The following is a 26,439-nucleotide window of genomic DNA, read 5'->3' as shown; positions in this document are numbered from 1 at the left end:
GCCCAAGAAAGCTGATCACAATCCAAGGATTGCGTCCTCCAGCCCAGAAGCAGTGTATCCTGAGAAAAAGGAAGGCAGGCAAGAATGCCAGGGGGCCTCCATGGATCAACAGGGTGCTCCTGGACTTACTTTAGCACAAAAAGTCTATAGGGAGTGGAAACAGACATGGGATCACTTTTTTTTTTTTTTTTTTTTTTTTTTTAATACTGGTTTTTATTTTATCTCCTCCCTGACATTCTTGCTTGGCACTTCTGTGCTCCAATTTTCTTGATATTTTTCACAAATAAGGTAAAATGTAGGATGAACTTTGTAAGCAATACTACTGGCTAAAGCATACCAAACCAGAAGCACTGATTAAGATACTGGATCTAACAAACTATGGAAACTATGCACCACCTACTATGACAAACAAAAATATATATCAAACATAAATAATTTAAAAGCATCTTTATCTTTCATTTACAGCAACTGCAGAAATTATTGGTATAAAGAATGTGTACTACAAGAAATAAGATGTTTATGTGACTAAATATCTTTAAGATCAGATGTGGAGAACTTTAGACCAAGGAGTGGTTAAAGCAGAGTTAAACACAGAACTCAGGTTGAAATGGCTTTTCCTTGTTCAAAACGGCTTATCTGGCCACTTAATCACAGTCATTCAAAAATGAAATGAATTGAACAAGGCTGCTGCCTTGATGCCTGTCATGATTTAGATTGCCAGTAACCAATTTTTTTACAGAGCTTACTTCAGATACCAAATTGTGTTTTTAAAAGTTCCTGGAGTCACTTTCCATGTGCTTTTGTAAAACCTAGCAGAAAACTCCCTGTATTTCTAAAAAATTGCCATACAGGAAATAAACCATTCTTTTTCAGTACATATCTATTCAGAAGAATGAATTGATGGTAGAGTCACAAACAAGAGTCAGAAACTCTTGAGATATTGATTTTTTAAGTAACAAAAACTTCCAAAAGGGCCTGCAGTTAGACTTTATAAACATACAATACATCTGCTCCTCTCCCTCCCCAAAAGAATTATTAAAAAAAAAAAAAAAAAGAAAAGGTATCTTTTCTGACATTAATAACTACTGGGAAAAAAATCAAACTGCAGACTGAAAGTCAAAATAATCCTAACTGCAGTAACAAGAAAGATCATTTGTCTTCCTTTTTCTACTTCACTGTAAGTAGACATCTGAGTAGATAAAAGATCTTTATCTAGATCCATGTTGCAAAATATGTAATATTTTCAGTTTTTATTAAAGTGCAAATATATATATATATATTCTTAAATCAAAATAAAATTTCATTTCCTTAGCAGTGTTTGTGGTTGTGGTCAGTACAGGGTTAACTCTTTTCCAACTGAGTGGTCAGGCACTGGAATGGGCTGCCTGGGGAGGTGGTGGAGTCACCAAAGCTGGAGGTATTCAAGGAACGTTTAGATGTTGTGTTGAGGGACATGGTTTAGTGAAAACTATTGCTGGTAAGTGGACAGTTGGACTGGATGATCTTGTAGGTCTTTTCCAACCTTTCTGATTCTATGATTCTATGATTCTTCACTGATGTTTACACTTGGAAGTCCAGAAACAGACTTATAAGTACTTTTCCAAGAATAATATAGCTAAGTCTTATATTTGATCACTGAAGTCTTATCACTTGTAATGCTAAGACACAGAAAGAACTGAAATCATACTCTACAGAATAGCCTCTAGAAGAAGTTTTAGCAAAAACATTTGAAACACAAGGTATTTTGTATTCAAAAGTGAAATTAATGCATAATCAAAATGAAAAGGAAAAAAAAAAAACAAGATTACAGAATAAAGGAATTTAATCTCTCCTAAATATTCTAGAAAAGTATAGGGAAAGAAGATGAAAAAAACAAAGCACTGTTCAAGATTTCTGTGTAATAAATACCATCTTTAATCAAGGAACACAATCCAGGGCTTCAGAAAAGTTCAAGACACAAGAGCAGTCCAAATCACTTTAAAATTTAACCAGATATACACTACTACTTGGTGTTCCTGTTTGGTCACTGATGAGAGCTTTTGGTATGGAAATTTCAACTATAATACTTGTTGAGTATAACCATTGTACTACAAAAGTCCACTACTCAAAGAAAATAGGTTGAAAATAGATTGAAGAAAATAGGTCCACTAAATCCCAGTTCAAATCTCTGAAAAGTACCCTTATCAAGCACACCGTGACGTAAAATCTTTTGGATTAAGTCTTTTGGATTTTTGTCCAACAGAATCAGTTTCATGTCTTAATATTCACAAGAAATCCAGATGAGTGCAAGATGGTCCTGATGGTGATTTCAGCCACTATAATTGAGCTCAAATTAAAGTGAGTCCCAGTTGTAAATGACCACTGACTAATTTACTAAGCCATTAATCCTGTCAATGAAACTTTCACTCACACTTGTTTTTAAGAACCAAATTAAGTGTTAAATTTCTAAGAGTAGTTCAGAGCTGAAGGCAATGACATTTGTAACCCTGAACTTTTCACCAAATATTTGTTCAATATAGTTAATATATTCTATTTTTGACTGCACAGTCACTGTAACTGTAATTAAAAGCCATAAAATTATCCACACAGATCCATTAGCAGAAGCTGTGAGGAGCAAAGTTTTATACAAAATACTTTTGAATAGTTATTTCCAGATAAAAATTATTTTCCAACAATACAAATCTGCCACCAGTAAACACGAAGAAATAAGATTCTTTTAAAGTTATGTAATTGAATCACATGAGTTGGGTTGTAGAACCTTGCCAGTCACTACATAGCAACAGTTTGTGTTTTCTTGCTGCCTTAGTGTGAATATTGAGATAGTTTTCTGGATGAAAGCAAGGAGAAGGAAATAATTTTTAAACACACCTTTCTTTAAATTCCTTTGGTTTCTCAAGACTTTTCAGATTTTTTCCTTCAATCATTTCTGAATTATTTCCATCTTCTATGGTCTCTTCAAATGTCTTAAAAGAAGAAGAGCAAATAAACATCACAATTTAATTAAAAAATGTGAAAACAATACAGCTTCATGCTGCAAAGGGCTTCTAAACCTGATGAATCAGTGCAAGCAGAATGTTTTTTGTAACCAAAATGATCTAAAGAAATAAGCAGAGCAAGGTTCATTGTGAACTTCAGTGTCAAACAATACCACAAAACACAGGAAAAAAAAAAAAAACACCACCCGAGCACACTATGCTTCTATCAGCATAAGGCTGGCTGAAGTGAACATGGTTGACAGAGTAGTAATGATCATCTGGTCCAGAGATGCACATACATCCAGGTTATAGAATTGCAGAATTACTGAGGTTGGAAAAGACCATTAATATCATCAAGTACAACCATCAACCCAACACCAATGAGTCCACTACTACGCTCTGACTCTGCTGAGCTAGCATAGAAGTCATCATGACATACTGAGTTGAGGAAATTATGGTGTAAACAGAGGTCAACAGAAAGCAAGATGTAAGAGTCTCAGCATTCATGGACACCTCTTCTCCAAGAAAGCATAGGTACTATTATAGAAATGTATAACTACTAAATCTAGTATCATCCTGTTGGTTCATGGGCTTGAAAATATACTGCTTTTTTGTTTCAGCAAATTAACTGTATAAATAACTACATACATATAAAGCACACTTACTTTTTTTAAATAATTAATTTTCATTTCTAATTCGTCTGCTTCTTTTTCTAGTTCAATTGATTCTTGCGTAGCAGTTTCAGCAAGCTTTAACATTTCCTGTGTTTTTTGCCTCAAAGAAGCGCTTTCAAATTAAGGAATATACATGGCAACATGATTTTATTCAAGAAGGGGATATTATCAGGTCTCTCACAGTTCTATGCTGTAAGTGCAAGTGTTAGAGTTACAGAAAGTCCTGACAACTCTACTTTCTACTCTTAGGAAAGTCTCCAAATCCAACTTCAGTCTTCTCTTTAATGAAGCTTTTTGACTTATAGGTCATTAGGTGAAATATGATTATCTTCCTCAAAATGTTCCAGTAAATTTTAACTGAAAACTATTGTTTGACCTACAATTATCCCATGGGGAAATGGTTATGTTGCCACTCTACACATAATTATTATATTTTTAAGTAAAAAGCTGTGAACGTTAAATATAAACTTTCCTTCCTGTAAACTGTATTAACATTACACTTCAAGGATACATATATAAAGCCCAGTCATTAATAGATTTAAAAGGAGCAGGCTCTGTAAAAATAAAATTTTTTTCAGAACATTAACAAGTCTCATTTTCTCTACAAATACAATTTAAATTAATGGTTCAGGAACACTTATCATTGTTCAGTGCTCATAAAAGAAATAGCAGTAATACAGAAAGTAATGACACTTTAAATAGCACAATAAATAAATAAGTAAATAAATATTTGAGATGCTAAATTTAAACTAATTTTGGGTTGATTTTTTACCCAAAGAAGCCCACTGGCAAACCTCTCCCCGATACACTCACAGGTTGGAGGAAAGAATATTAGTGTGCATACTCTAACTAAATTCTTGTTCCAAATCTCAGTTTGCTACAGTTTTTTCCCTAAAAATAGCAAAACAAAATGAAGATTTTTTATCAGCTTAAGAGAAACTTTGATAAATCAATAAGTGGATCTCTGTACAGCTCTGTAACATGCAGTCCACTTGCAACGGGCTCTACTGCATAAGCATTGATAATAATTGTACCAAGAATGTCCAAGTCAGCATCTTCTTTCAATTTATATTGTTCAGACCGTTTCTGAATTCTGTTCTGGATTTCCTCAAGCTCTTTCTTTTTTTTGTAATATTCCTGTGCAAGGGCACTTTCTGCATATTTTTCACGGTGTTGCTTCAGAGTCTCTTTATACTGGATTATGTAATCTTGATACATTTTCCTATAAAAATATATAATTTAGATATCATTTACAAAGAAAAGCTATTACTTTATAGAATCATCTCAATTAGACTTGCTGTTGTTCTGGAAAAGGTCAGATTACATTTTTAATATGTCTCTACTCAACTTCATTTTTTTTCTTCCATCTACTTTCATGGAAAATTGTGCTGTACATAGCAAAGAATACATTTGTGATCTAACAGCCATTACCCTGAAAGGAATGTAGACCATACCATGACGAAAGTTAGCTTCACAGATGACAAATGGTTCTTCCTTGTATAATTATCATGAAACTCACAGCAAGCCAAATTCTCTGCTTGTGCTTCTCGGTACAACTCCACCTGTATCAGTGGAGCTGTATCAAACTTAGAGTAAAGGATCATTTGGCCTAGCATCCAGTATTTATATATGTATATATAGTATTTATATATATATCTGGTATCAAATGTGGAGGTTGGTAGCCCTGCCTGTGGCAGGGGGGTTGGAGCTTGATGATCCTTGAGGTCCCAAGCCATCCTATGATTCTATGGTTTAGAACAGCCTGATGCAGTGCTGAAGTAAAAAATGCTGAGCAATCTGCTTCAGGGAAGACTTATACACACACAACAGTCACACTAAAATAACAAGACTACCAAACTTAAGGTTAAGCAAAAACTTAAATGCTTAACTGGAAAAGAGACAGAGTACTCAGCTTCTTCTAAGACTGCCCTCTAGATTAATCTCACACTGATATAATTTCGCTGACATGAGAACATAGCTACAAATTATTAAAGTAGGTAGCATCAATTAAGAGGTCCCATTAAATAAATCTTCGTGACATTGTTAAAGTTTAAATGAGCTTTTGAAATACTGTTATAAAAACAAACACCATAATAAGCAATTAGATGTAATTCATCACATAAAGCTGAAAATTGATCGTTGTCATCTTTGGAAAGAAGAGAGAAAGAAGTACTATTGCACAGAACAGAAATTGTCTTGTGCTAAATCAATGACAGTGACTATGCTGGAAAAGATTCTTTGGTCTGTTTTCTCATTCAGACAAGGAATTTGCAGGATACCTTGCAAACAACAGATCAAATTTTCAACTATGTGACTGGGAAGCATTTCTTATTACTCCAGTACTGCTGCTAAGACTAACGTGCTTTACAGCTCACTTCCAATGCAAAGGTAGTATCTGTAGGGAAAGCACAGTGATTAACAACACTGGGTTATTAACAAAAGAACTGGTTCTAATTGTTAATGTCACACATAGGTAATCTGCAGGAAAGTAAGAGTTAATTAATAACAGTTTTTAAAATTATCAATAATAACAACCAATTTCTCTCTGCACTTGAAAGTAAAAGCTTAATAACAGAAGAAAATGTGAAAATACTATGTTATTAGTACACTTGCAGATTAATCAGAAATTCCTCTATGAAACAAATTATTATGCATAATAGCAACTAAAGGCACATACACACCTATTTGCCTGCAATTAGGAACAGCTCTCACTGTATCAAATCACAGTATTCCTCTTTAAAGAATAGCTGTATGTCAAACTGCTATTACTGATTTACTGAAAAACAGACGCTTAGGGCTGCTGGTTGGTTAGACTGGACAACGCAAGAGAGTAACATTCCTGTCCATACACAATAGTAGAAACTTCTGCTCTTACAAAAGCAATGTAAATTTCTTAATGTCATAGCAGAAAACTGTAAGATCTCATTTTTCAAATAAAACTATGCTCCAGGCACTAGCTCCCTTTAAACCGGCTGAAGTTCAGCACACATATTCAGGGGAAAGACATTGTAGATTAACACTGCTATGACTCAAGGTTGTGAAATCAAGAAATTGAGACTTCCCAAACTTTATGTAGAAAAGGACATTAGTTTTTCTCGTGGGTTTTTTTTTTTCATGGATAGTCTTGGGAATCCATGAAGTTATTGGATTTCCTAAACATTTGTGCATACTATCAAGGTATGAAAGATGGAAAATACATACTTCCATTTAATGCAATACATTCTACAAACAATAGCTAAGCAACAGTGACATTTGCTGATATAAAATTAAGAATGCATTACAAATAAATTTTTAAAACATAAGTCAAAGTCAAATAATTGCAAGTGGTACATTTCAGACTTCTGAATATCGTCCTCAAACTTTAAATACACTTTTTCCCCAAAACTTGTTTTCCACAGATAAATATTTACGGCCATGTAGAGTATAGCATAGAAGTCTTGAGGAATTGACTCTATTTTCAGTATTTTTCCTTAGTAATCTGCATTCTTCTGTTCTCGTAGTTGAACATTAGCTGTTTAGAATTCAGTGCTGTTCACAGTAAAGTCATCTTTTAAAAACATCTTTGCATGTAAAGCAGCATGTCCTGAATGTCCACAAGTGCCAGCCTAAAAAGGGCATTCAGCACATAATGTTTTAAATGCACTTATTTTTCTTCCTAATTTAACTATTTAGAATTTGTTGAATGCACGCCTTGCTGATTTGAGTATACCAGCAAATGCTTCAGTACAGATGGACTGTATTTGAAAGAACTCTCTGAAGACAACTTTCATAAAATACATAAATTAAATTTATTCTATGGTTTATAGTCATGATGTTTCACAATTAAAAGCTCAGGAAAAAAAAAAAAAAGCAAACACTTTCATGTTGGAATTGAAACTAGCTATCTAAAGAAGCAATTTAAAAGTAATGCTTCTTTGGGTTGTCAGCTCAAATTAGTGAAGGCCAAAATGGCTAACATACTCATAGAAAGCCAATTTAGCCTTATATCACCAAATACAGACCTCTAAACAGGAAGACAGATAAGCTACTAACAGAGTTAATTAAAGGCTGTCAGGCATTCTAATTCTGCTGTCTTGAACTACTTGCAAGAAGAACACAGCCAACATTTCAAATTGCAGTTACCTACAGTAACACCCCTACACTGCTATCTAGATGTCCAGATGGATCTGCCATGATTTTTTTAACATATGGCTAACCAATCTCTTCCTCTTTCCAAGCAGATCAGTAAAGGTGAGCAAGCTCTCTAAAATAAAGACTTTTTTTTTTCCTGAATGTTAGACAATATTTCACAGCATTAACATGTCACATCCCACTTTGAAAATTTAAGTGAAAATTTTCAGGGTCTGCTCTTCATCCCATTCAGTGCTGGCAGACACATTCCACTCACCCTATTTTTCATGATCTAATATTGAACTTGAATGTTTTATAGTTATTTTGGAGAATTATTCACAAATAAAGAAAAATACAAATTATTTGAATGCGTCTTATCTTAGTTATGCCTTATAAAGTATGTTATCTTATTTAGTGCATATGTGAAAGTAAAGGCTCAGGTTCATTTATGTGATACTTCTAAAAAATATAGAACCTCAGTATTTTCCAAAAAGTCTTCCAAACCTGAATATCTGAAATGACTGAAATTACAGTACGGGTAAAGACATGTTATGATTATGGTTAAAAAACCATCCGTAGATACAATATGTTTCTGCAGATATGCTCTGATATTTTGTACTTCTGTCAAAGCTGAAACACTGACTACCTCATTACTATCCGAATTCAGAGGGCTTCTCTTGAAATTGTGGGCAATTAAACAGTGTTCTGAAAATTGTAATAGGAATTTGGGAAGTCACTGAATCTGAAATAGCCTAATTTTATCCTATTTCACTAGTATTTACAAAGTCACAGACGAACTCCTAATAATGGAAAGTGAATATTATTTTATTACACTGAAATGTTTATCAAAACTTTTTGATGCAGACCACATAACTTTGCTGATCAGTTTAGATAGCACAGCCTTTACTAAGCACTGCTTCTAGAAATCTTATCTCATATGATCATTGATACCTCTCATTTTCTGTAGCTTCTTGTAAAACTTCAAGTTCATTCTTCAAATATTCTTCATGCTTGCTAAGAATTGCATACGTGGGCTTCCAGCTGCAGAGAAAGTACAAAAAAGAAATGTGTAAATGGTCCTTCCTAATAAAAAGGCAATTAAAAAAGAAGCCATAAACAACTTACTTTAGCTAGCTAACTAGAACAAGTCACTTAATGTTCTGAAAGTCAAATATGTGTTTTTCTAGCGTAAAAAGCTCCAGCTAAGTAGTTGAAAATAAGTTAATTGCAGATGAGAGTTGAACTTCAATTGCTGGCAAGATTTGTTCTTTTTTGCCTCTGTGGTATCATCCAGAACACTGCTACTCTAGAGCAACATAAACACCTATAATAAATGAAGTTTGGCTGGAATGATCAGACCTAGAAGACATGCAAACAAATCCCAACTTTAGGAGCACTTGCATAGATCCCTATCAAGCACCAAAGAGGCAGAAGAAGAAGAAAACCTAAAAGCACCTGAAGCCCCGCATAGATTTGGAACAGGTTAACCAAAAACAGTTACATTTAAAAATACGGAAATTATCAACGAGAGAAGAAATGCAGAATAAGGTCACAGCTGAGCAAAGAAACAATTTTCTACTGTAATGGTAAGACTAACTGAGGACATGTGGTCCATTTTACACTGTATTTTCATGAGTAGGGCACATAAGGGGCATTTGGTGATGTAAGTATGCCCTATGGTTCCAAACTGGAGAGTTTGTAGCATGCAAACACAGAAAGTATGGATGTATATCTGGACAAGCACTCCAGAGGTTGTGTGAAACAGTGGCTGCAGTAACAGCTGTTTCCATTATGGAAATAAAGATAGACCAAAAATCTGATAATTAATTTGCTAAAGTCCAATAACCTTGAGCAAAAAACCAATGTACTCCAGGTGATAAAACACATATATAATCAACATTTATAACATCATTAAAGTTTGTCATTGAAAAAAAATCTCAATGAGGAAGATCAGTGTCCTTTCAGGAAACAGCGTTACTTGGCACAAAGTGGTTAACACCACTAATGATTGAAAATGTAATTAAGAAATGCTTCTTCACCACATCTACTGAAAATTCAGCAGAAAGCCACAGTTTTAAGGGGTTAGATTTTGAAAAGGCAGAAATTAATGGTACATATGTAGGTGCACAGACATGCAAACGCTGTGATCTTCTTCCAGAAAACCCCACATCTTTCTTTGGAGGAAAAAAAGAAGAGCAACGAAAGTCAGGGAACTCTTACTAACCAAAGTACAAGCCAGGCAGCATGTTACATTTTGTATTCACACCTGTTGTGCAGGCACGTAGAGAACACAGAGTATAAGAATAAAGCTTTGCAACAGAACAAGGCATGAAGGATCCAAGTAGTTGATCTACTAGTTTGCTAAATGCACCGTTTCATGGAAGCTCTTGATAATTATCACATTTGTTTTCTCCTCCTCTCATCAGCAAGGGTATAGAAAATCTCTATCCACACTTACCTGAAAGCACTAAAAATTTCCTGTGGTTTAGCCAGCTGGACAAAATAACAGTTCATTTCCTAAATTAGAAACATTCTGTGTTCATCTGGTTTTCTTTTTTATTTCCATGATACCCCACCATCACGAACACAAATTAAAACACATTATAAGAGGAACAATAACATTTGAAATGGTCTCATCAACAGTATTTCACCACTTCTTGTTCTTGGCTCAACATTTCATGTCTGAATCATTCAAGCAACTAAATATTAGAAAAATGTTATTACGTTTCTAAGAATATGTATTTCTTCTTTGTCATTGTATTCTTCAGTTCTTTGTTAAATAGACTAATATGGATTTTTTAGAAATCACAATAGTATCCAGATATATCCTGATACCTCATGTATTGTATTTTTGGTAGACTTGTTGCATGTAAGAATGCAGTATTTTGTTCAAAGTCTTTGAATGTGCCTCAATATGATGTCTAGTAATCCAGACAACAAGCAGTTTCTTTGAGAGCTCTATTGACTGTTCCTGGCAACTAAATGTAATGATACTCATCTCTGAATCAATCAACTATGAGGATGATTGTCAGTCAAATACAGAATCTGAATGTACAAGATCAATGTTAGAAACTTGTCCAGAGTATCAGGAGTATCAACTAGGTTAAATATTAAAAGTGTAAGACTTGTTTAGTACAGTTTTCAGTACATTGGTAAATGATATTTTCAATAATTTAAGACAAAATCTCATCCCTCTACAACCATAGTCTCTACGAATATATGTATCCCTTATTGAGTCATTTCTTATTTTTGATCTCTTTACATTAATGTCACTGATTGTTCTTTTTAGGACCTCAGCCAATGCCCTTTGAGTTTAATGGTTCAAAATTTAGTCAGACCTTTAGTTCCACCCTTAATTTCTTATTTCCTTGTTTGCATTACATAATAGCTGATTTACAACTTAAAAAAAAAATAGGGAATCAGTATGGAATGGTTTCAAGTAATTTACAAAAGTGTTCATTTTATATTGCATTTGAGGCAAAAAAATAGTGTATAAATAAACTAAAATTGTGTTGTCAAGCTCAAATCTTTTCCTAACTTTTTATAACGAAGTTACAAATCATTTTAGAATTACAATCAATTTGATCAGCTACCAACTAAACCTCCATTCACTTATGATTCCTTTCTTTCCTCTCTTTACAGCTACTTTGAAACCTAGAAAGGACTCAGGTGCAACCTTCACTTCTTTTTTCATTCTTAAAAGCCTTCTGCTTTTTTTTTTTTTCTCCCCCCCAAATATATGCAATGGACATCTATATTCAAGCACTTATCTTCAGGTATAGATTTGGAAGAAAACAAAAAGGATAGGATCTGCTAAGTTCTTTACTACGAGAGTGGTGAGGTGCTGGAACAGGCTGCCCAGAGAGGTTGTGGATGCCCCGTTCCTGGAGGTGTTCAAGGCCGGGTTGGATGGGGCCCTGGGCAGCCTGGGCTGGTATTAAATGTGGATGTTGGTGGCCCTGCCTGTGGTGGGGGGTTGGAGCTTCATGATCCTTGAGGACTCTTCCAACACAAGCCATTCTATGATTCTATGATTCTATGATTCTATGATTCTATGATTCTATGATTCTATGATTCTATGATTCTATGATTCTATGATTCTGTGATTCTATTCTTAAATTCTTATGCTAGTTCCTTACTGACTTTCTTAATGCCAACTCTAACTAAAAGTTCAGTTCACATTATACTTACGCGTTACAGCTGTCCTTACTATTCTCATTTTGCTTGCGTAAATCAGCAATTGCATCATTGCAGTTATTTATATTTTCCTGCAGTCTAGCAATTTCATTCCTTTTTTCCGTGATTTTTGAAGAATACACTGAAAATGTAAAAATATGTTTAAGTATTTGCAACATATCCGTGAAATAAAAAGTCTACATTCAGAAGGAGTCAAAATTTCTTCCCAAGTGCTTGCTCTCAGTAGTACCAGATGAGCAAACAGCCTGCAATTAAGCAAAGCAACAACAAAGTGAATGGAAAAAAAAAAAAAAAAAGAGCTGTGTGGTGAGAACACTGATTTTCATTTAATATTATGAAATTGGCTTTGGAAGAAAACATCAGTGCTGTTTCTGCATTCCAGTCTGTATAAAACTGAAGCTATTAATAGTAGAAATTAAAATGCTTATAAATAGTTAATGCCAACTCTCTTCTTCGGAGTTCACAGAAGGACAAGTGTCTGCAGACACTAGAGGTAGTATACAGGAAAACAGTGTAAGCCACTTTTCTTTTGGTAATGCTTGCAACTGGGGAGACTGATCAGAGCACAAGAGTTGCTTGAGATAAAAGTCTCTTTAAATACCTTTTCTTTTACAGAGGTCCAGAATTAAGAATGTTTTGAATGGGAAAGCTGATTTCAAGAAAGGAAAACTAAAAAGATCTCTAAGAGCATATACACAAATGATTGCTGGAATCAGGAACAAATAAATACAAATAAAAAATGAATTTACACAAGTTGGAGAACTGTAATGTATGATGGATTAATATACTGAGTAGGAAACACGCCAATTAATGAGGGGCATCTATTGTAATGACAAATCCCCAAGAACATGCATGTTACCAGCATTCTGTTTCACAAGTACAAGCTGTGAGAGCTACTATGCATATTCACACTGCAATGCAATGAGCATAACTAAGTGCGTGTTTTTTTTTTTCCCTGAGCCTTTTATTTCTTATTCTTTCCTATAGAGGTTCAGAACTACTTGTGCCAAATCTCCCTTGCCATCACTGCTCCCCTGACAACAAAGATGGTGCCACTAAACTGAAGTCATTCAGTCACAGACATCCTGCCCTTCGCAACTGTTTAAGGAGGTCATCTTAGTTGAGATGTATCCTGAGTTGTGTGCATTACTGCTCTGTAACTTTAGATCATCCTAAAGTTTGGGTCTGTTTTTTGCAGTATTTGCTACATATTCACTTGCAATTCCATCTGGGCTGATACAGGAGAAGTACACCTGTCAGAGATAAACATCAGCCAGCAAAAAACAACAGAATACCAATGTATTTTAATATCTTGAATAATCCAGAGTATATACAATGTCTTAATACCTTGAATACCTAAAGTCTAAGCGTTTCTTCTGAGTTCACACACACTCTCAAATGAACACTCAAACCGTTGTAGTAGGTTACCACACAGCCTTTGGATTTCACCTAAAACATGCTCATTTGCAGTAAGCTTGAACAAATTTTAAGCCACAAATATCTCTAAATTTACAGACTGAGACCAAAGAATTATTAGAGAACTCTATGGGTACCAGATTTTGTGTAATAGATGCTTTAATGTTCAAAATACTTCAGTCTAATATTGATAACCCTCTCAAAGTAAAAGCACTTGCTTGGATGTATCACTTAAGGTCATTGGAAATACTACCACCAATAGAATCCAGAACACTCTATTATTCCTGAAGGACTTGAACTTCAGCTTCTACCTATAAGGTACCAGAGATGAGCACGGATTTCATTAGGTTGTCTAAAGAATAGCTTCTCTATATCCATTCCTGTAACTCGGTGATACAACTGGCAGGAAAATTAAATAAATCAGCCAAGATCTAAGTCCATAATATTATACTGTTAGTCCTAGGAAGAAAGAATTTCATGTGGAGCAAGGCTTTCCCACTGGAGTTACTGTTTGGGATTTCAAGTAAAATTACCAGCTGCTTGACCACAGAAAAGAAGAACCAGGCTTGAGTAGGTCGCAGCAACTGAGAGAACTTTCATTATTGTAGGAAGACAGAAAGAGAGAAGAAGCAGTGAGGCAGAGGTCCAAATTTGGGAAGAACAAAAAACATGAAGAGAGAAGGGCAGACAAGTGGCAGATGCACTGAGTAAGCACAGCTGAACCAAAGAACTGCCAGCAACTGTGAGGAGCTACAGAGTAAGAGCAGGAAATGGCGCAGCATGAAACTGGCTGTCCATGAGACAGCTGAGCAGCATTAGCTAACAGTCGAAGGCAAAAGCAAAGTCTGCTAGGGAGAATGAGCAAGTATTGATGGCAAAAGATGAGATAGGGTGAGAGCAGGACACTAGACAGCTTTCATTATTAAGCTTGCTTCCGCCTCTGAAACTCAGACATGTATCAGGACTAATAAAACAGAGTATTCAACAGCTAATAAAATGATAACTTATCACTACTCACAATTTATCTGCTGATTTACATGTTCCTTTGCATAAGAAGTTTGTTTTAGCTGGAAAACTGAAAAGAAAAATAAACACATTTATCTACAACGAACTGTTAAACAAATATTGTGCAACATTAATTGCACAAACATCAATTAGCAAAGATCTTAATGAGACGTCTAAAAATACCCCTTCTGACAAGCAATTTTGCTATTAAGTAATTTGTAGAACCCTGCTCCATAACATCATCTTTATGTAGGTGATTATCAAAACCTTAATATTTAAATGTTTATTTAAAGTTAATGTAATTGCCTGAAGTGAAAAATATCACTATATGCAGTGCACTGGTAATTTTCACTTTAAAAATATACAATATGTTGACCTACCGAACTCGAGCAGGAGTTTATCCAAGTTGCTTAAGAGTCTGTCACTCATCATGTAAACCTCAGGAGAAAAGTGCAATTTACAGATTTACAAAAACAATCCAAAGCTTTATTGATACAATAAACAAGTCAACATTACATTTTAATGGAACCAAATTTTTCACCGATTGTAGTAATGGATTTACTGGAGGTCTAAGCTACAGCTGGGGAAAAAGGAAGTGTACAACTTAGGTAAATGCTCCTGGGGAAGTTCTATCTTGGAGAGGTCTAGCATTCTTAGAAGGTGGGAAGAATGCAGTAAGAAATGCTCATGTACAAAAAGTGGAGCCTCTACTCCAGCTGGTTTACTAAGCCTATCACCTGCGATGATGGTAATGGAAAAGCTTCTTACCCATTCTGTACAGTCCTCCAGAAATAATTGCAAAATACATTTGAATCAGAAAGTATGTGTATAAGTGGGATTAAAGGCAGAACTAAAATGCAATGGAAAGCAGATTATTGCAAATTGATTCTTCCTTCTGTATAGTGCTGCTACATGCAGAAATTCAGTTCTGTTTCTTTAAACAGCTTGTAGTCATGTCATCTTCTTAAAAGGATGCGATCAGTACCTAATCAGAACATCCTGAACATGGGCAGTTAGCTCAGATACACTGAAACATGGCTGTCCCACAATGGCTTTCCCAGGGGTCAATGAACGCTTCCCTTGGCTGTGTGTAAAAAGTAAAGCCACAACCAATTGGTGATGGGGATGAGATCCTAATCCAGGATAAAGTGGAATAGAAAACAACTTCAGAATTGGACTAAAGTGGCATTAAGATTGCACAGTGTAGCACTGAGACTGTGAAAACAGCAGGGAGGGAAAAGGGGGGAGCATTTAAAATGCTGGGTGTTTGACATAAATGAATTTGCCTAATAGTTATGTGAGGATCAGAGCTACTAATCCAAGAGACCAGATTAGAACAGGGAGTGATAAAAGCCCCAAGAAAGAGAGAACAGTTTAACCAAACATATATACAAGATTGGCACCCTAGTTACTGGTGCCTGGAAACAGCAAACAACATTTTTAGAAAAATATTAAGAGAAAATTTCAGAAGTAATTCAAGTCAAAGCAAAACATTTTCGCTTTTGCAAGAAATAAAAGAAAATAAGAAGTAGTTTATTAAGAACTAAAAATTAGTTGGGAGCATATATTGAAGATCTGTCTAGTGTGCAGGATGCAAGATGAAACCATCTCACTGCTGAATGATGTCTATCTGACCCTAAAATGTAGTTAAGCAGACCCTGGTACTTAACTGTCCAAGGGAGGCACAGGAATTTCTGGAAATCTGTGTTGTAACTAAATGAGAGTCAAACAGCAAAGCACCAGGTGGAAAGCGTTTGTGTTTTTTACTCTTTCTCTAGAAAACAGCTTAACAGTGCTTGTTAGCTGTTTCCCTGACAGTTCATATAAAAACTGTAAGAAAATGGGGCATAGAAATAAGGTACAAAATGGGTGAAAAAAAGAGTACAAACACAACTTTGAACACATAACAGCTAAGAATTTTTTCTCATTGTTGTATAAATTATAGCAGCTTATTATTAAGATGATGCATATCATTTACTCCTTTAAAATAGTTATGATTAATTTTGTTCTGTGAATACTAGTGTAAAAAAGAACTGAACTAAAAATGGAGTTGTTTTCTTGTGTATTTTTTTACAGTTTGTTTAAAGAGCAAAATTGCAGAAAAATGACAGTGCTTCTGCAAACATGTATACATAAAAATATTTGCTGTTCTAGATACTGTTTAAATTAAGTAACAAAACTGCAAATGACAAATTTCTGTTTGTAAATTCAAAGGCCATGTATCGCTGGTAGAAAGGGCTGAGCTTCCACTGCGTTGGTGATCTGTTAGATGACTGTAGATTTTAAAACTGACTGAAACAAAAGATGTTCAGGGTATGGCTGTACTAAAGACTGATTCTTGGTTTTACCGGAGGAAAGTAGCATTAAACCATTTGCCAACCTGGGATGACAAATTCAGATGTTCTCATGTGGGGCTGTTATTTTTCTGATCTGAAAGAAGCACTACAGAGCAGAATCCACCAACTTCTGCTACAGAAAAAAAAAGAAAGAGGTATTTTTAGGGTCCTTTTCAAAAAGAAATTATAGATCACAACCTTTAACAGGTGATGTAATAAAACCGACAGCTTTGATAACAATTCATGACATCTTTCTGTATTTTAATGCTAACATGTGAGAATTACGTAATGCACAGCAGTGAGTAAAACAGCTTCAAACAGTAACAGATGATTTCTAATGGACCTCTCAGCTAGATGCTATCTATGCTATTTGGAACCCTACCAAATATATATATATATATAAGGCATCTAGCCCTTTTGTGGGACTCAATTTCATGAATCATGGGACAGCACTGAGTCCAGAAATGAGAAAAACTGCCCGATTGTATGCTGACTGTCCCCCTGCTATCACAACACCGACATTAATGCAATTCCTCATTGCAGATTTACAGCTGTGGTTTCATACCCAATCTGGCAAGGTGGTTCATCAAAAGGTGATAAATACCCATACACTAAAAGAAAAATTCCTTGCTTAAAATCACTTGCTCAGAGCTCAAACCATGCAGGCATTCCCTACAAATAGCTTCCCGAAGTAACTGGTTGTGTATTATTTTTATTTACATGATCCTTACTCTTCAAAATTCTGTGATAACGCTCAATTCTACACGCTGCTGCACAAAGCTATCAATTTCTGTTGGCTTTGTATAAACCACTTTAATTCCAGCAAAGCTCTTCTGATGGTGAACTATATCTCTCCTGTGATATTTGCTATCCTAAAGGACTCTCACCCAACTGGTTATCTAGCTCCTGGAATTCAGCTGAGTTCATATTTCTCTGCTAAAAGCAAGGCACACGTCTCTGTTGTTCTCTCTTTGTGCTGTTACCACTCTGCCCCTCTTCTGCTCCATCCTTTAAGTAACCAGATGTGAACTTGCCCAAGGTGAGAAGCGCTGCTGTTGTCACTTCTTGCCACAACATCGAAGTTCTCTCCTGACTGGTAACAAACCCACAAGTCTAGTGACTGTAACTAAGAGTTGTAGGGCTCTTCACTTCTGAATTCCCTGTTTCTAACTGGATTTAAAGCACATCACTGCTGTGCGTGGAGGTCTTCATTACCCAACATCAAGTCCTCAGAAAGTTAAATATCCCCTCAATTGCAAAGCTTTCTTTAGTTGGGTAAATGAAGTTAAAATATATTGCTGTGGATTACTCCATAAATAAATAAATCAATAAATGACCTTTTGACAACGTAGGGGTAAACACCTCCTTGGGGGACACCTCGGGGGCCGCAGCAGAGTGCCACAAAATGGCCGCTCACCGTGTGAGGGTGTGTGAGGGGCTGCGTGTTGAGGGGCACCTTCCCCTTCCAGAAGGGGAAGGGCGAGGAGAGCCGCGACAGCCGTCCAGGGCCACGGCCACTGTCAGGTGGAGGGGAGCCGAGAGGCGGGCACGGCCTCGCTCCTTCAGCTTCTTCTCCGCCGTCCTCAAGGGAAAAAGGGACGACCTATGGCACCTACCCCGGGAGGAGCCCCTCACTCCGCTAAAGGCCCTTTCCAGCTCCTCGGGCTCCTCACCCGTCTCCCTCACAGCGGCCCGCGCACCCCATGCTGTGAGGCGAGAAAATGGCGGGGCGGCGCCTCCTCCCCTCAGCGCGGTTCGCCCCGCAGCGGCCCCGAGGCCGAAGCTGGGAGAGCAACCGCCTCTCCGTGCGCTTCGGGAGCGGCTGAAACGCGATGAGGATGCTCCACCTGGCGGGCAGAGCCGCGCGGCCCCGGGGGTTCTCCTCACATCGACGTCCCACGTCTCCCAGTGTCCGATGAAACGAGTTTGGGGACATTTCCAGAGCCACCCCCGCCACGTCCCCCGCAAGGAAAGCGCAGCTCCGCGCCCAGCTCAGCCCTGAGCCCGCTGCTCTCCCAGCCCCGTGCCTTCACCTCAGACACTAAACCGCCTCAGGGCTTCCCATCCTGCTGCTTCACCCGAAAGCATCAATTCCCCTCGTTGCTGCGTTATATTCAATAAGCGGTTTGGAGGCAGCTCTCGTCCTCATCCTGGGACAATATGTAATATTTGAAGGATTGTTTGGTGCTCTTCAGAAGCCACGAAATGTGTTTTCCTACGACACCTCTCGGCTCCCACCTCCCCCGGGAAGTGAGCGCCTTTTCGCTTTTCCTAAGGGAAAAGGGTGTGAAAGAGGAACTTTTCAGAGAGAAAACAAGAGCCAGCAGAAATCCGCGTCTTTATTTGAAAGCATTGTTTCCTTTTGTTCGAATTTTCAGAGAAAACCCCGATGGGAACCAGAGACCTGAAGTAGAGCGGAGGCGTACAGCGAGCCCCCCCCCCCCACACACACACACCCCTTGTTTTTAGGGACCTTTTGGTCCTTCTGATGGTTATGGGTGCTTTAGGAGAGCACTCAGCCTGCGTTCTCTCGCTTAATGCTGAGCAGATTACAGCTTTAAGCACAGCTCTTTTGGGGGAAGAAACGGAAAGAGGGATAAACGATGTTTTAGGGGCACAACAGTCGGGATGGGGATGGGGATAGGGATAGGAGTCGGAATAGAAACAGGAATAGGAGTAGGAACAGGAATAGGAATAGGACTAGGAATAGGAATAATGACGAGCATTAGAAAGTTACCGAGGGCAGCACCCCTCACACCGCCCAGCCCTGGGGCTGAGCATCCCCGCTCCCCCCGCGGCGTGGGGGAACCGCTGCTCCCCGCTTCCCGGAGCATCAGCACCGAGCCCAAGGCCCCACATCCTGGCTGGTTCCGCAGGTACCCTCCCCAGGGACTGCCTGCACTCAGGCAACGCCGCTTAGCATCGCTTAATGAATTTCCACGTCTCCCTCAATCCTATCGAGACCTCTAAAGTGGGGCTTCTCCTTCCCGGGAGGGGATTTGTTAATGCAATACTTAACGCCAATCAAAGGCTTAAAAAATGTATTCGCACCTCTGCTGCGTGCCGAACTGCTTCTGTATAAACGATCCCGGGGGGAGGACGGTGCTGGGAGCCGGCGGGGCTGAGCGGGCACGGAGTGGCTCCTGGAGCCGATGCTGGAGGGCTCCGCTGGCCCCGGGCCGCAGGGCACGGCCCTCACGGCAGGCAGTGTTTTTGCCGATTTATTGTTTTAAGCGCAGTTTTACTCCTTCTTCTCCAGCGGGTTCATCCCTGCAAGGCTAACTCCGCACGCTACCTGCAGCGAGGAGCAGAGCCGTGGCCCGGCTGAAGGTGGCCGTCATTGCCGGCTGTTAATGGCTCGAGCAACGCCTGTAGTTATTATCTGAAGTGGGAAAACGCTTCCGAAGCCCCCGGCTCCCAACACGGGACCGGGACCCGGCCGTGCCCGAGGGCTGCGGCAGCGGTCACCCCTTGGACGTTAACGAGTGGCTGCTGGGCGCTGCCCGGTGTTGGCTGTTCTTCCCACCCCCAGCAGAACCCCAGCGCCTCCCAGGCGTGGTGGGGAACAAAGGCTGGGACCTGGGGGGCAGCCCCCCGCCCCGCGAGCGGCTCTCGCTGTTCCTAATGAGGATTCATTTCTTTAGCCTACAGTGCTGCCTTTCATTGCGGAGCCCGTCTCGCTCTGTCCACGGTCATTAGGCTGCAGCCCGGTTATTCCCTCACCAGATCATGCGCGCGCTTAAAAATTAATTAATTAATTAATTAGCTGCAGTATATTATTAATCACCATATTGCCAATATGAATGTGCTCCCCATCCGCACAGCATTGCCACCTTCACCTCTCTGAGAACGTCTCAGGGCTGTTCCCACCAGCCGCCCCCGGGGATGCTCCAAGGAAGCCCCGTGCTCATCCCGAGCACCTTCGGGGCTTTTATCCCTCCCGACGGGGCTATGTGGGATCCCTCCCCGAGCCGTTCAGTTGAAGCTTTTCCCCATTCTCTCGGACGTGCATGGGGCGGATTGGACAAACATCAGTGTTTGAGCCTCGGCAATATTTACAGATGCTATTTCCCCTTTCTCCCGTTTTCCCCTTCCTTTTTCCGAGAGGGTCGGTGCACCCAACCCGGGTCCGCAAAGCGAAGCCGCAGCGTCCCTCGTTTATTCTTTAAGTTTCTGCGAAGTGGCTCTGAACCCGAGAGCTCTGCGTGTGCTTTTCTGTCTCCCCGGCTCTGTCGGGTTCTATGAAAATGAGCAGTATTGAAAGCTGCTCCATCCCGCTAGCTGTGAGCCTCACATAAATGATGTAAATGGCTCCGAGGGTTTTTTTCAAGTGAACTGTGTAGATCTGTGAAAATAATATCAGGGGTTTCCGTCAGAATGAGCTTAGCACTGTACTGAGGCGTACCATAATCTGACCCGACACCTCCGACCATCTGCGCTATCTATCTGCCTTCTGATTTACCAAATCTTCACGAGCAAAAGACAAATTGTACTTGATACTAAAGGAAAGGAGGCGAGCCCGGTGCGGCTCCGTTCTTCGGGGAGATAGATGACGGGGGGAAACGGGAATCTGCTTAATTTCGGGCAACCGGCAAAGGAGGAGAGAAAGAAAAGCAGCACAGTGATAATAATAAAATATTAAATTAAGGGGAGAAAAAAGAAAAGAGAAGGGAGAAAGTCAACAAGATATCAAATCATGGAAGCATTCCTTTGACAAGTGTTCCAGGAAAAAAAAGAAAAAAGAAAAAAGAAAAATGCATCGCAAAGAACATATTGAGCTTATTTCCGAATAGACGCTGCCTTTCCGAGGGTGGCCCCTCACGTCCCCGGGAGGGCATCGCCGCTCAGCCGCGAGATGCGGAATAAAGAGCGCGGCGCCGTGATTTGGTGCCTCCGCTCGGAGCCGCGCTCCGCGGTGCTGCCGTCCCCACTCCGCTCCCAGCGCGGCCCCGCGTCGGGGCTCGGGGAGGAGGAACCCGCGGGGAAGGGCTCCGTCGGGGTGATCAATATTGCAAAAGATTCCTGAAATCTGCTCCGAGTCGCCGTCCTGACCTAGCGATGACTTCTCACTCCCCGCTGCTGTTCCCTGCGTCTGTGCAGGGCCACTCAGCCGAAAACAATACGGTTTTGAATGTTAGGGGGAAAAAAAAATGATAAAGCTTTAATAGGGCAGAGAAGGGCGCTGAGCCCTTTGCAGATATTTCCTCGTAGTAACAGACACGTTAAGTCACTGATAAGGGGAGACGAGGGGCAGTTTTTCCCTAAATCTCAGCCCCTCCTGCACTGCTCTATCCTCATCCATTGTCAGCGGCGCTCCCGGCAGCACTGCTACAACGCAGCGGCCGATCTCTGTGCGATCCCTCCGCCCTGCTCCATCCCGCAGAGCCCCGAGCTCCGGGCGTGCAGCCCCGCGCCCGGCCAGGGGTCCCCGTGCCGCCCTCCTGCGCTCCGCTCCCTCCGACTTTCCATCAGCACCGTGGCCCCGTTCTCCCCCCAGCACTTTCCCTCTCCGTCCGTGCGACCCCAACGAGAGGGATGGGGACCCTCGGAACTTGATGGGGACCCTCGGAAAGGGTCGGGAACCCCGGCACTGGACGAGAACGCACGGGAGTGGCACGGAGACCCCTGGGAGCAGGACGAGGAGCCCTGACAGCGGGGCGGAGACCCCTGCGAGAGAGACAGAGAGCACCAGAGCGAGTCGGGGACCCCGGGAGCTGAACGGGAACCCTCGGGGGCGGGATAGGGGTTCCCCGAGAGTGGCACTGGGATCCCCGGAAGCGAGACGGATATCTCCGGAGCCGATCGGGGATCCTCGGAGCTGGACGGGGACCCCATGAAACGGCCCGGGGACACCCGGGACAGAGTCGGGGACCCCTCGGGACCGGGATGGGGACCCCTGGGAGCGGGGCGGGGACCCGGCCCGGGGCAGCGGGAGCTGTGGCTGCCGGGGAGGTGCCCCGGGCTCAGCGGCGCTGCCCGCCGCCGTGATTGGCAGCGGCTGACAGTGAGTGGCAGCCCCGCCATGGAAACCCGGAGCCAATCTGCCGAGCCCGGCAGCGAATCAGCCTCTCCCGCAGCAGCACGGCGGTGGCGGCGTGGAGCCGGGGTTGCGCCTTTTCTTTTTTCCCTTTTTATTTTTTTCCCGTTTTTCTTTCTTTCTTTTTTTTTTTTCCCTTTCCCTTCCCTCCCTCCCCCCACGCCCGCCCTCCCCCCCTTCCTCCATCCTCCTCCTCCTCGCCCCTACCCACCGCCCCCAGTCGCCGCCGAGCGCTCCCCATCGCCTCTCCGCCCCGCGCCGCCCTCCCGCCGCAGTTCCGTCTCTCCGCCGGCTCCGGGCGAGGCAGAAGCGGGGCTCGGGGCGGCCGCCGGGGCCGCTGCCCGCTTCCCCGCCGCGGGGCTGTGCGAGCCGGCGGCGGGGGGCATCGGAGCCGCCTCCATGTTCCAGCTGCCCATCCTCAATTTCAGCCCGCAGCAGGTGGCCGGGGTATGCGAGACCCTGGAGGAAAGCGGGGACATTGAGCGCCTGGGGCGCTTCCTCTGGTCGCTGCCCGTGGCCCCGGCGGCTTGCGAAGCGCTCAACAAGAACGAGTCGGTGCTGAGAGCCCGGGCCATCGTGGCCTTCCACACGGGGAACTACAGAGAGCTCTACCATATCCTGGAGAACCACAAGTTCACCAAGGAGTCCCACGGCAAGCTGCAAGCCCTCTGGCTGGAAGCGCACTACCAGGAGGCGGAGAAGCTGCGGGGCAGACCCTTGGGGCCGGTGGACAAATACCGGGTGAGGAAGAAGTTCCCTCTGCCGCGCACCATCTGGGACGGCGAGCAGAAGACGCATTGCTTCAAGGAGCGGACGAGGCATTTGCTGCGGGAGTGGTACCTGCAGGACCCTTACCCCAACCCCAGCAAAAAGAGGGAACTGGCTCAGGCCACGGGACTTACCCCCACGCAGGTGGGCAACTGGTTCAAAAACCGCAGGCAAAGGGACAGGGCGGCGGCCGCCAAGAACAGGTAGGTGCTGCCCGCCCCGCTGGGCTGACGGCCGCGGAGCCGGGAGGGGTTCGGCCCGGCGGGCAGAGCCTCGGGGAAAAGCAGCGAGGGAAAGCGGGAGCAGGAGGGAAAAACCCGACAGCTTCGTTTCTTTTCTTAGCATTATCATCATCACCGTCATCATTCCTTTTTCATTCGATTATTATTATTATTATTATTAATTTTATTTGTATTTTTAACCCGGCTCGGGCAGCCCCGTGTGCTCTGCAGCTCGCAGAGACCCGCACAGAGCAGGGCCGTGCGCTCCGACGGGGCGGGCAGAGCCCCTCCGGAACCGTGTCCGGACGCACGGACACCTCGTTCACGTCTGTCTGTCCGGAGCAGGGCCAGCGATGCGGTGTTCCGGCCCTATATCCCCGCTGTGCACTAATTCTTGGAGCCACCCACCAACGCGAGCGGCTCCCCCCGGTACTCAGTGCTCCAGGAGCCTGGGGGCGAGAGGGACCCGCTTGTCACCTGCCACGTCGGGGCGGTGGCTGTTATCAGCACCCCCAAACCAGGGAGAAAAGCCCGAAAGCCTCCGAGTGGGCTCAGCAGTAGGGCCGGGCAGGGGCAGCCGGGCTGGGAGGGGCCGCTGCCCATCGGGGAAGGGGCTGCAGGATGGCGGGGGTGCTCCTTGTGCCCCCCGGTGACGCTCGGTGTGCCGCTTCCTTGCAGGCTACAGCAGCAGGTCCTAGCGCAGGGCTCGGGGCGCTCGCTGCAAGCGGAGGAGGAGAGCGGCGGGGAGGCGGGGGGGGCGGCCTCCAGCCCAGCCGTCAGCCTCTCCAGCAAAGCGGCCACCTCCGCCATCTCCATCACATCCAGCGACAGTGAATGTGACATCTGACACCGAGCGCCATGACGAAGCGGGGGGGGCTCCCCAGTGCCTATCGCTGTCCCCGGAGCCGGGGTACGGAGCCCCCCCCGAGCCGCCGGCCCCGCAGAGGACTGCATTAAAACCCGTGAGAAAACGAAACAAAACAAAACAAAATCGTTGTCGCCTTTATTTCCGAGGATTCGCAGAATTCATGCCTGAAAAAAAAAAAAAGAAAGAAAGAAAAAAAAAGGAAAAAAAAAAGAAAAAAGGGGGGGAAGGGAAAAAAAGAAAAGAAAAAAAAAGGAGGAAAAAATGGAAAAAAATACAGAAAATGTTTAAAAAAAAAAAAGAAAAGAAAAAGAAAAGAATGCCAACTGCAAAATGCCCGAGCGCCCTTATCCGGAGGGGGGGGGGCTCCGTGTGGAACAGGCGCTGTTCTCGTGGCTGGGTTTCTCTTTACTTTAAAGGGGTTTTTATATATATATATATAATGTTTATTTACTTATTTAAGGGATGGCGATGGTAGATTTTTTTCTATTATTATTATTAATTATAATTTTTTTTTGGCTTGTTCTCTGTGTGCACAGGTGACTTGTAGAGCATGTGCAGGACGAAAACTGTATGAAGCAGCCTAAAAACCGTAATAAAATATTTGGTGAACGACCTTCGGATCTGCTTTCAAATGGCAGCGTACGGCCCCGGGCCCGGCGGTCCGCGCAGCGCAGCTCCGGCAGCCGCGGGCACTTCGGAACCAAAGAGCCGCGTCCCGGCACGGGGTGAAGTGTCGGCAATGGGGGGGCCGGGGGGGTCGGGAAGGGGAGAGGGGAGCGGTCGTAGGAGGATGCGGTGCGAGGGGAAAGGAGGGAGGAGGCAGCGCTGCAGTGTCTCGGGTTAGAGATTTCGGGGGAATGAATGGGAAGGGATGGGGAAAAGGAGGGGAAAAAACGAGGAGAGGAGAAAGAAGGGTGAATTGTGCCAAGGCGGGGACGCCGGGCTTCCTCCCCGGTGAGTGCATAGAGGCTGGAAATGAGCAGCCCCGTGCCCGGGGAGGGTCGGATCGGGGCGAAATGACCCCAAATCTCAGCGCCGTGGGGTCCCCCCCTTCTGTTTGACGGCTGTTTTTTCGGCAGGAAAGCAAACGGCGGCTCCGAGGAGCGGGCTAAGCTTTCACCCTCAACAGAAGGATTTTATATTATACAATTTGACATTGATCTTTAAATCGCCTGAGCTGTGCTTTTTTTGTCCGCTCGCTCTCGTCGCGTTCGCTGCCGTGTCCTCGCCGAGCCGCCCGCCCGCTAAGCTGATTGCTCGCCGCCTTCCTCAGCCCGAGCCCCGCACCGCCCGGGGGGCACCGCAGCTTCACGGCTCCGTTTCGAGGTTATGTTTCTTTTCCCCTCCGCCCGCGCTGCTCGCGTCGCAGTGCCGCCGTCTCCCCGCAGCCGCCTTTGGTCGGCTCCGTGCGTGAGAGCCGCTTTTCCCAAGGACGGGGCAGGCGCCAGGTACTGCCGAGCTGCTTTCAAATCCCTTCCCGAGGCCCGGTTTCCCCGCGAGGTGACATTGGCGGCGTCGGGAGCGGCGCATCCCGGTTTGGGGAACGGGCCCGGCGCTGGGGCTCCCAGCTCCGCGTAGGGCTCTTCTTGCAGCCCTCGGGGCTGTCCCCGGTTCCGCCCTGCCGCGGCCAGAGCCGGGCACCGCGTTTTGCCTTCCTCGGGATTTTTCTTTTCGGCCGACAGGAGCCGAACGGGGCGGCCATCGATGGGTTTCTTAGCCGGGAGTTTTGGGGAGAGCGAAAAAAATCCTGATTTCACCCCGAGAATGGAATCGGCTGAAGCACGGAGCCGTTAATTCATTATAATCTATCTATATATAGGCATATAATTATT

The 26,439-nt window shown here is 42.9% G+C and overlaps 2 protein-coding genes across 22 annotated transcripts in view; one reads left to right on the top strand and one right to left on the bottom strand.

Annotated features, from left to right (window-relative positions):
* C14ORF39 (chromosome 5 open reading frame, human C14orf39) overlaps positions 1-18,865 on the bottom strand; it is a 28,317-nt gene extending 9,452 nt beyond the window's left edge. For 2 of the 20 annotated variants that reach the window (XM_040701612.2, XM_040701617.2), the window contains exons 1-10: positions 18,131-18,486; positions 16,758-16,846; positions 14,758-14,815; positions 14,391-14,447; positions 11,951-12,077; positions 8,711-8,800; positions 4,684-4,871; positions 4,161-4,203; positions 3,641-3,761; positions 2,869-2,963 (exon numbers count right to left, since the gene is read on the bottom strand). In XM_040701612.2, the coding sequence (XP_040557546.1) occupies positions 2,869-2,963; positions 3,641-3,761; positions 4,161-4,203; positions 4,684-4,871; positions 8,711-8,800; positions 11,951-12,077; positions 14,391-14,447; positions 14,758-14,809 (773 nt within the window). In that variant the 5' untranslated portion in view covers positions 14,810-14,815; positions 16,758-16,846; positions 18,131-18,486. Of the gene's footprint in view, positions 1-2,868; positions 2,964-3,640; positions 3,762-4,160; positions 4,204-4,683; positions 4,872-8,710; positions 8,801-11,950; positions 12,078-14,390; positions 14,448-14,757; positions 14,816-16,757; positions 16,847-18,050; positions 18,487-18,560; positions 18,678-18,746 lie in introns of those variants that run through there. The other 18 variants (XM_040701614.2, XM_046942459.1, XM_025151272.3 and 15 more) reach the window with 18 other exon arrangements.
* Positions 18,866-22,968: 4,103 nt separating this feature from the next.
* On the top strand, positions 22,969-25,775 carry SIX6 (SIX homeobox 6). Of its 2 annotated transcripts, XR_005860031.2 has the most exons (3): positions 22,969-23,721; positions 24,418-24,701; positions 25,144-25,220. XR_005860031.2 is itself a non-coding variant. In NM_001389365.2 (2 exons), the coding sequence occupies exons 1-2, from the start codon at positions 23,150-23,152 to the stop codon at positions 24,584-24,586; spliced, it is 741 nt and encodes a 246-aa protein (NP_001376294.1). In that variant the 5' UTR covers positions 22,969-23,149; the 3' UTR covers positions 24,587-25,775. The 2 variants fall into 2 exon arrangements, 1 of the variants encoding a protein (NP_001376294.1); NM_001389365.2 differs by having other exon boundaries at positions 24,418-25,775.
* Positions 25,776-26,439: the final 664 nt, after the last annotated feature.

The sequence above is a fragment of the Gallus gallus genome, chromosome 5 (genome assembly GCF_016699485.2).
Source record: "Gallus gallus isolate bGalGal1 chromosome 5, bGalGal1.mat.broiler.GRCg7b, whole genome shotgun sequence".
In the NCBI taxonomy this organism is placed as follows: domain Eukaryota; kingdom Metazoa; phylum Chordata; class Aves; order Galliformes; family Phasianidae; genus Gallus; species Gallus gallus.
The sequence above is the reverse complement of the archived record's forward strand: the minus strand, read 5'-3'. Positions and strand labels throughout refer to the sequence as shown.

Coding starts and splice junctions, on each gene's coding strand:
- SIX6 (NM_001389365.2), top strand. CDS start 23,150: ATGTTCCAGCTGCCCATCCTCAATTTCAGCCCGCAGCAGGTGGCCGGG. Junction 23,722..24,417: donor GCGGCGGCCGCCAAGAACAG/GTAGGTGCTGCC, acceptor GCTTCCTTGCAG/GCTACAGCAGCAGGTCCTAG.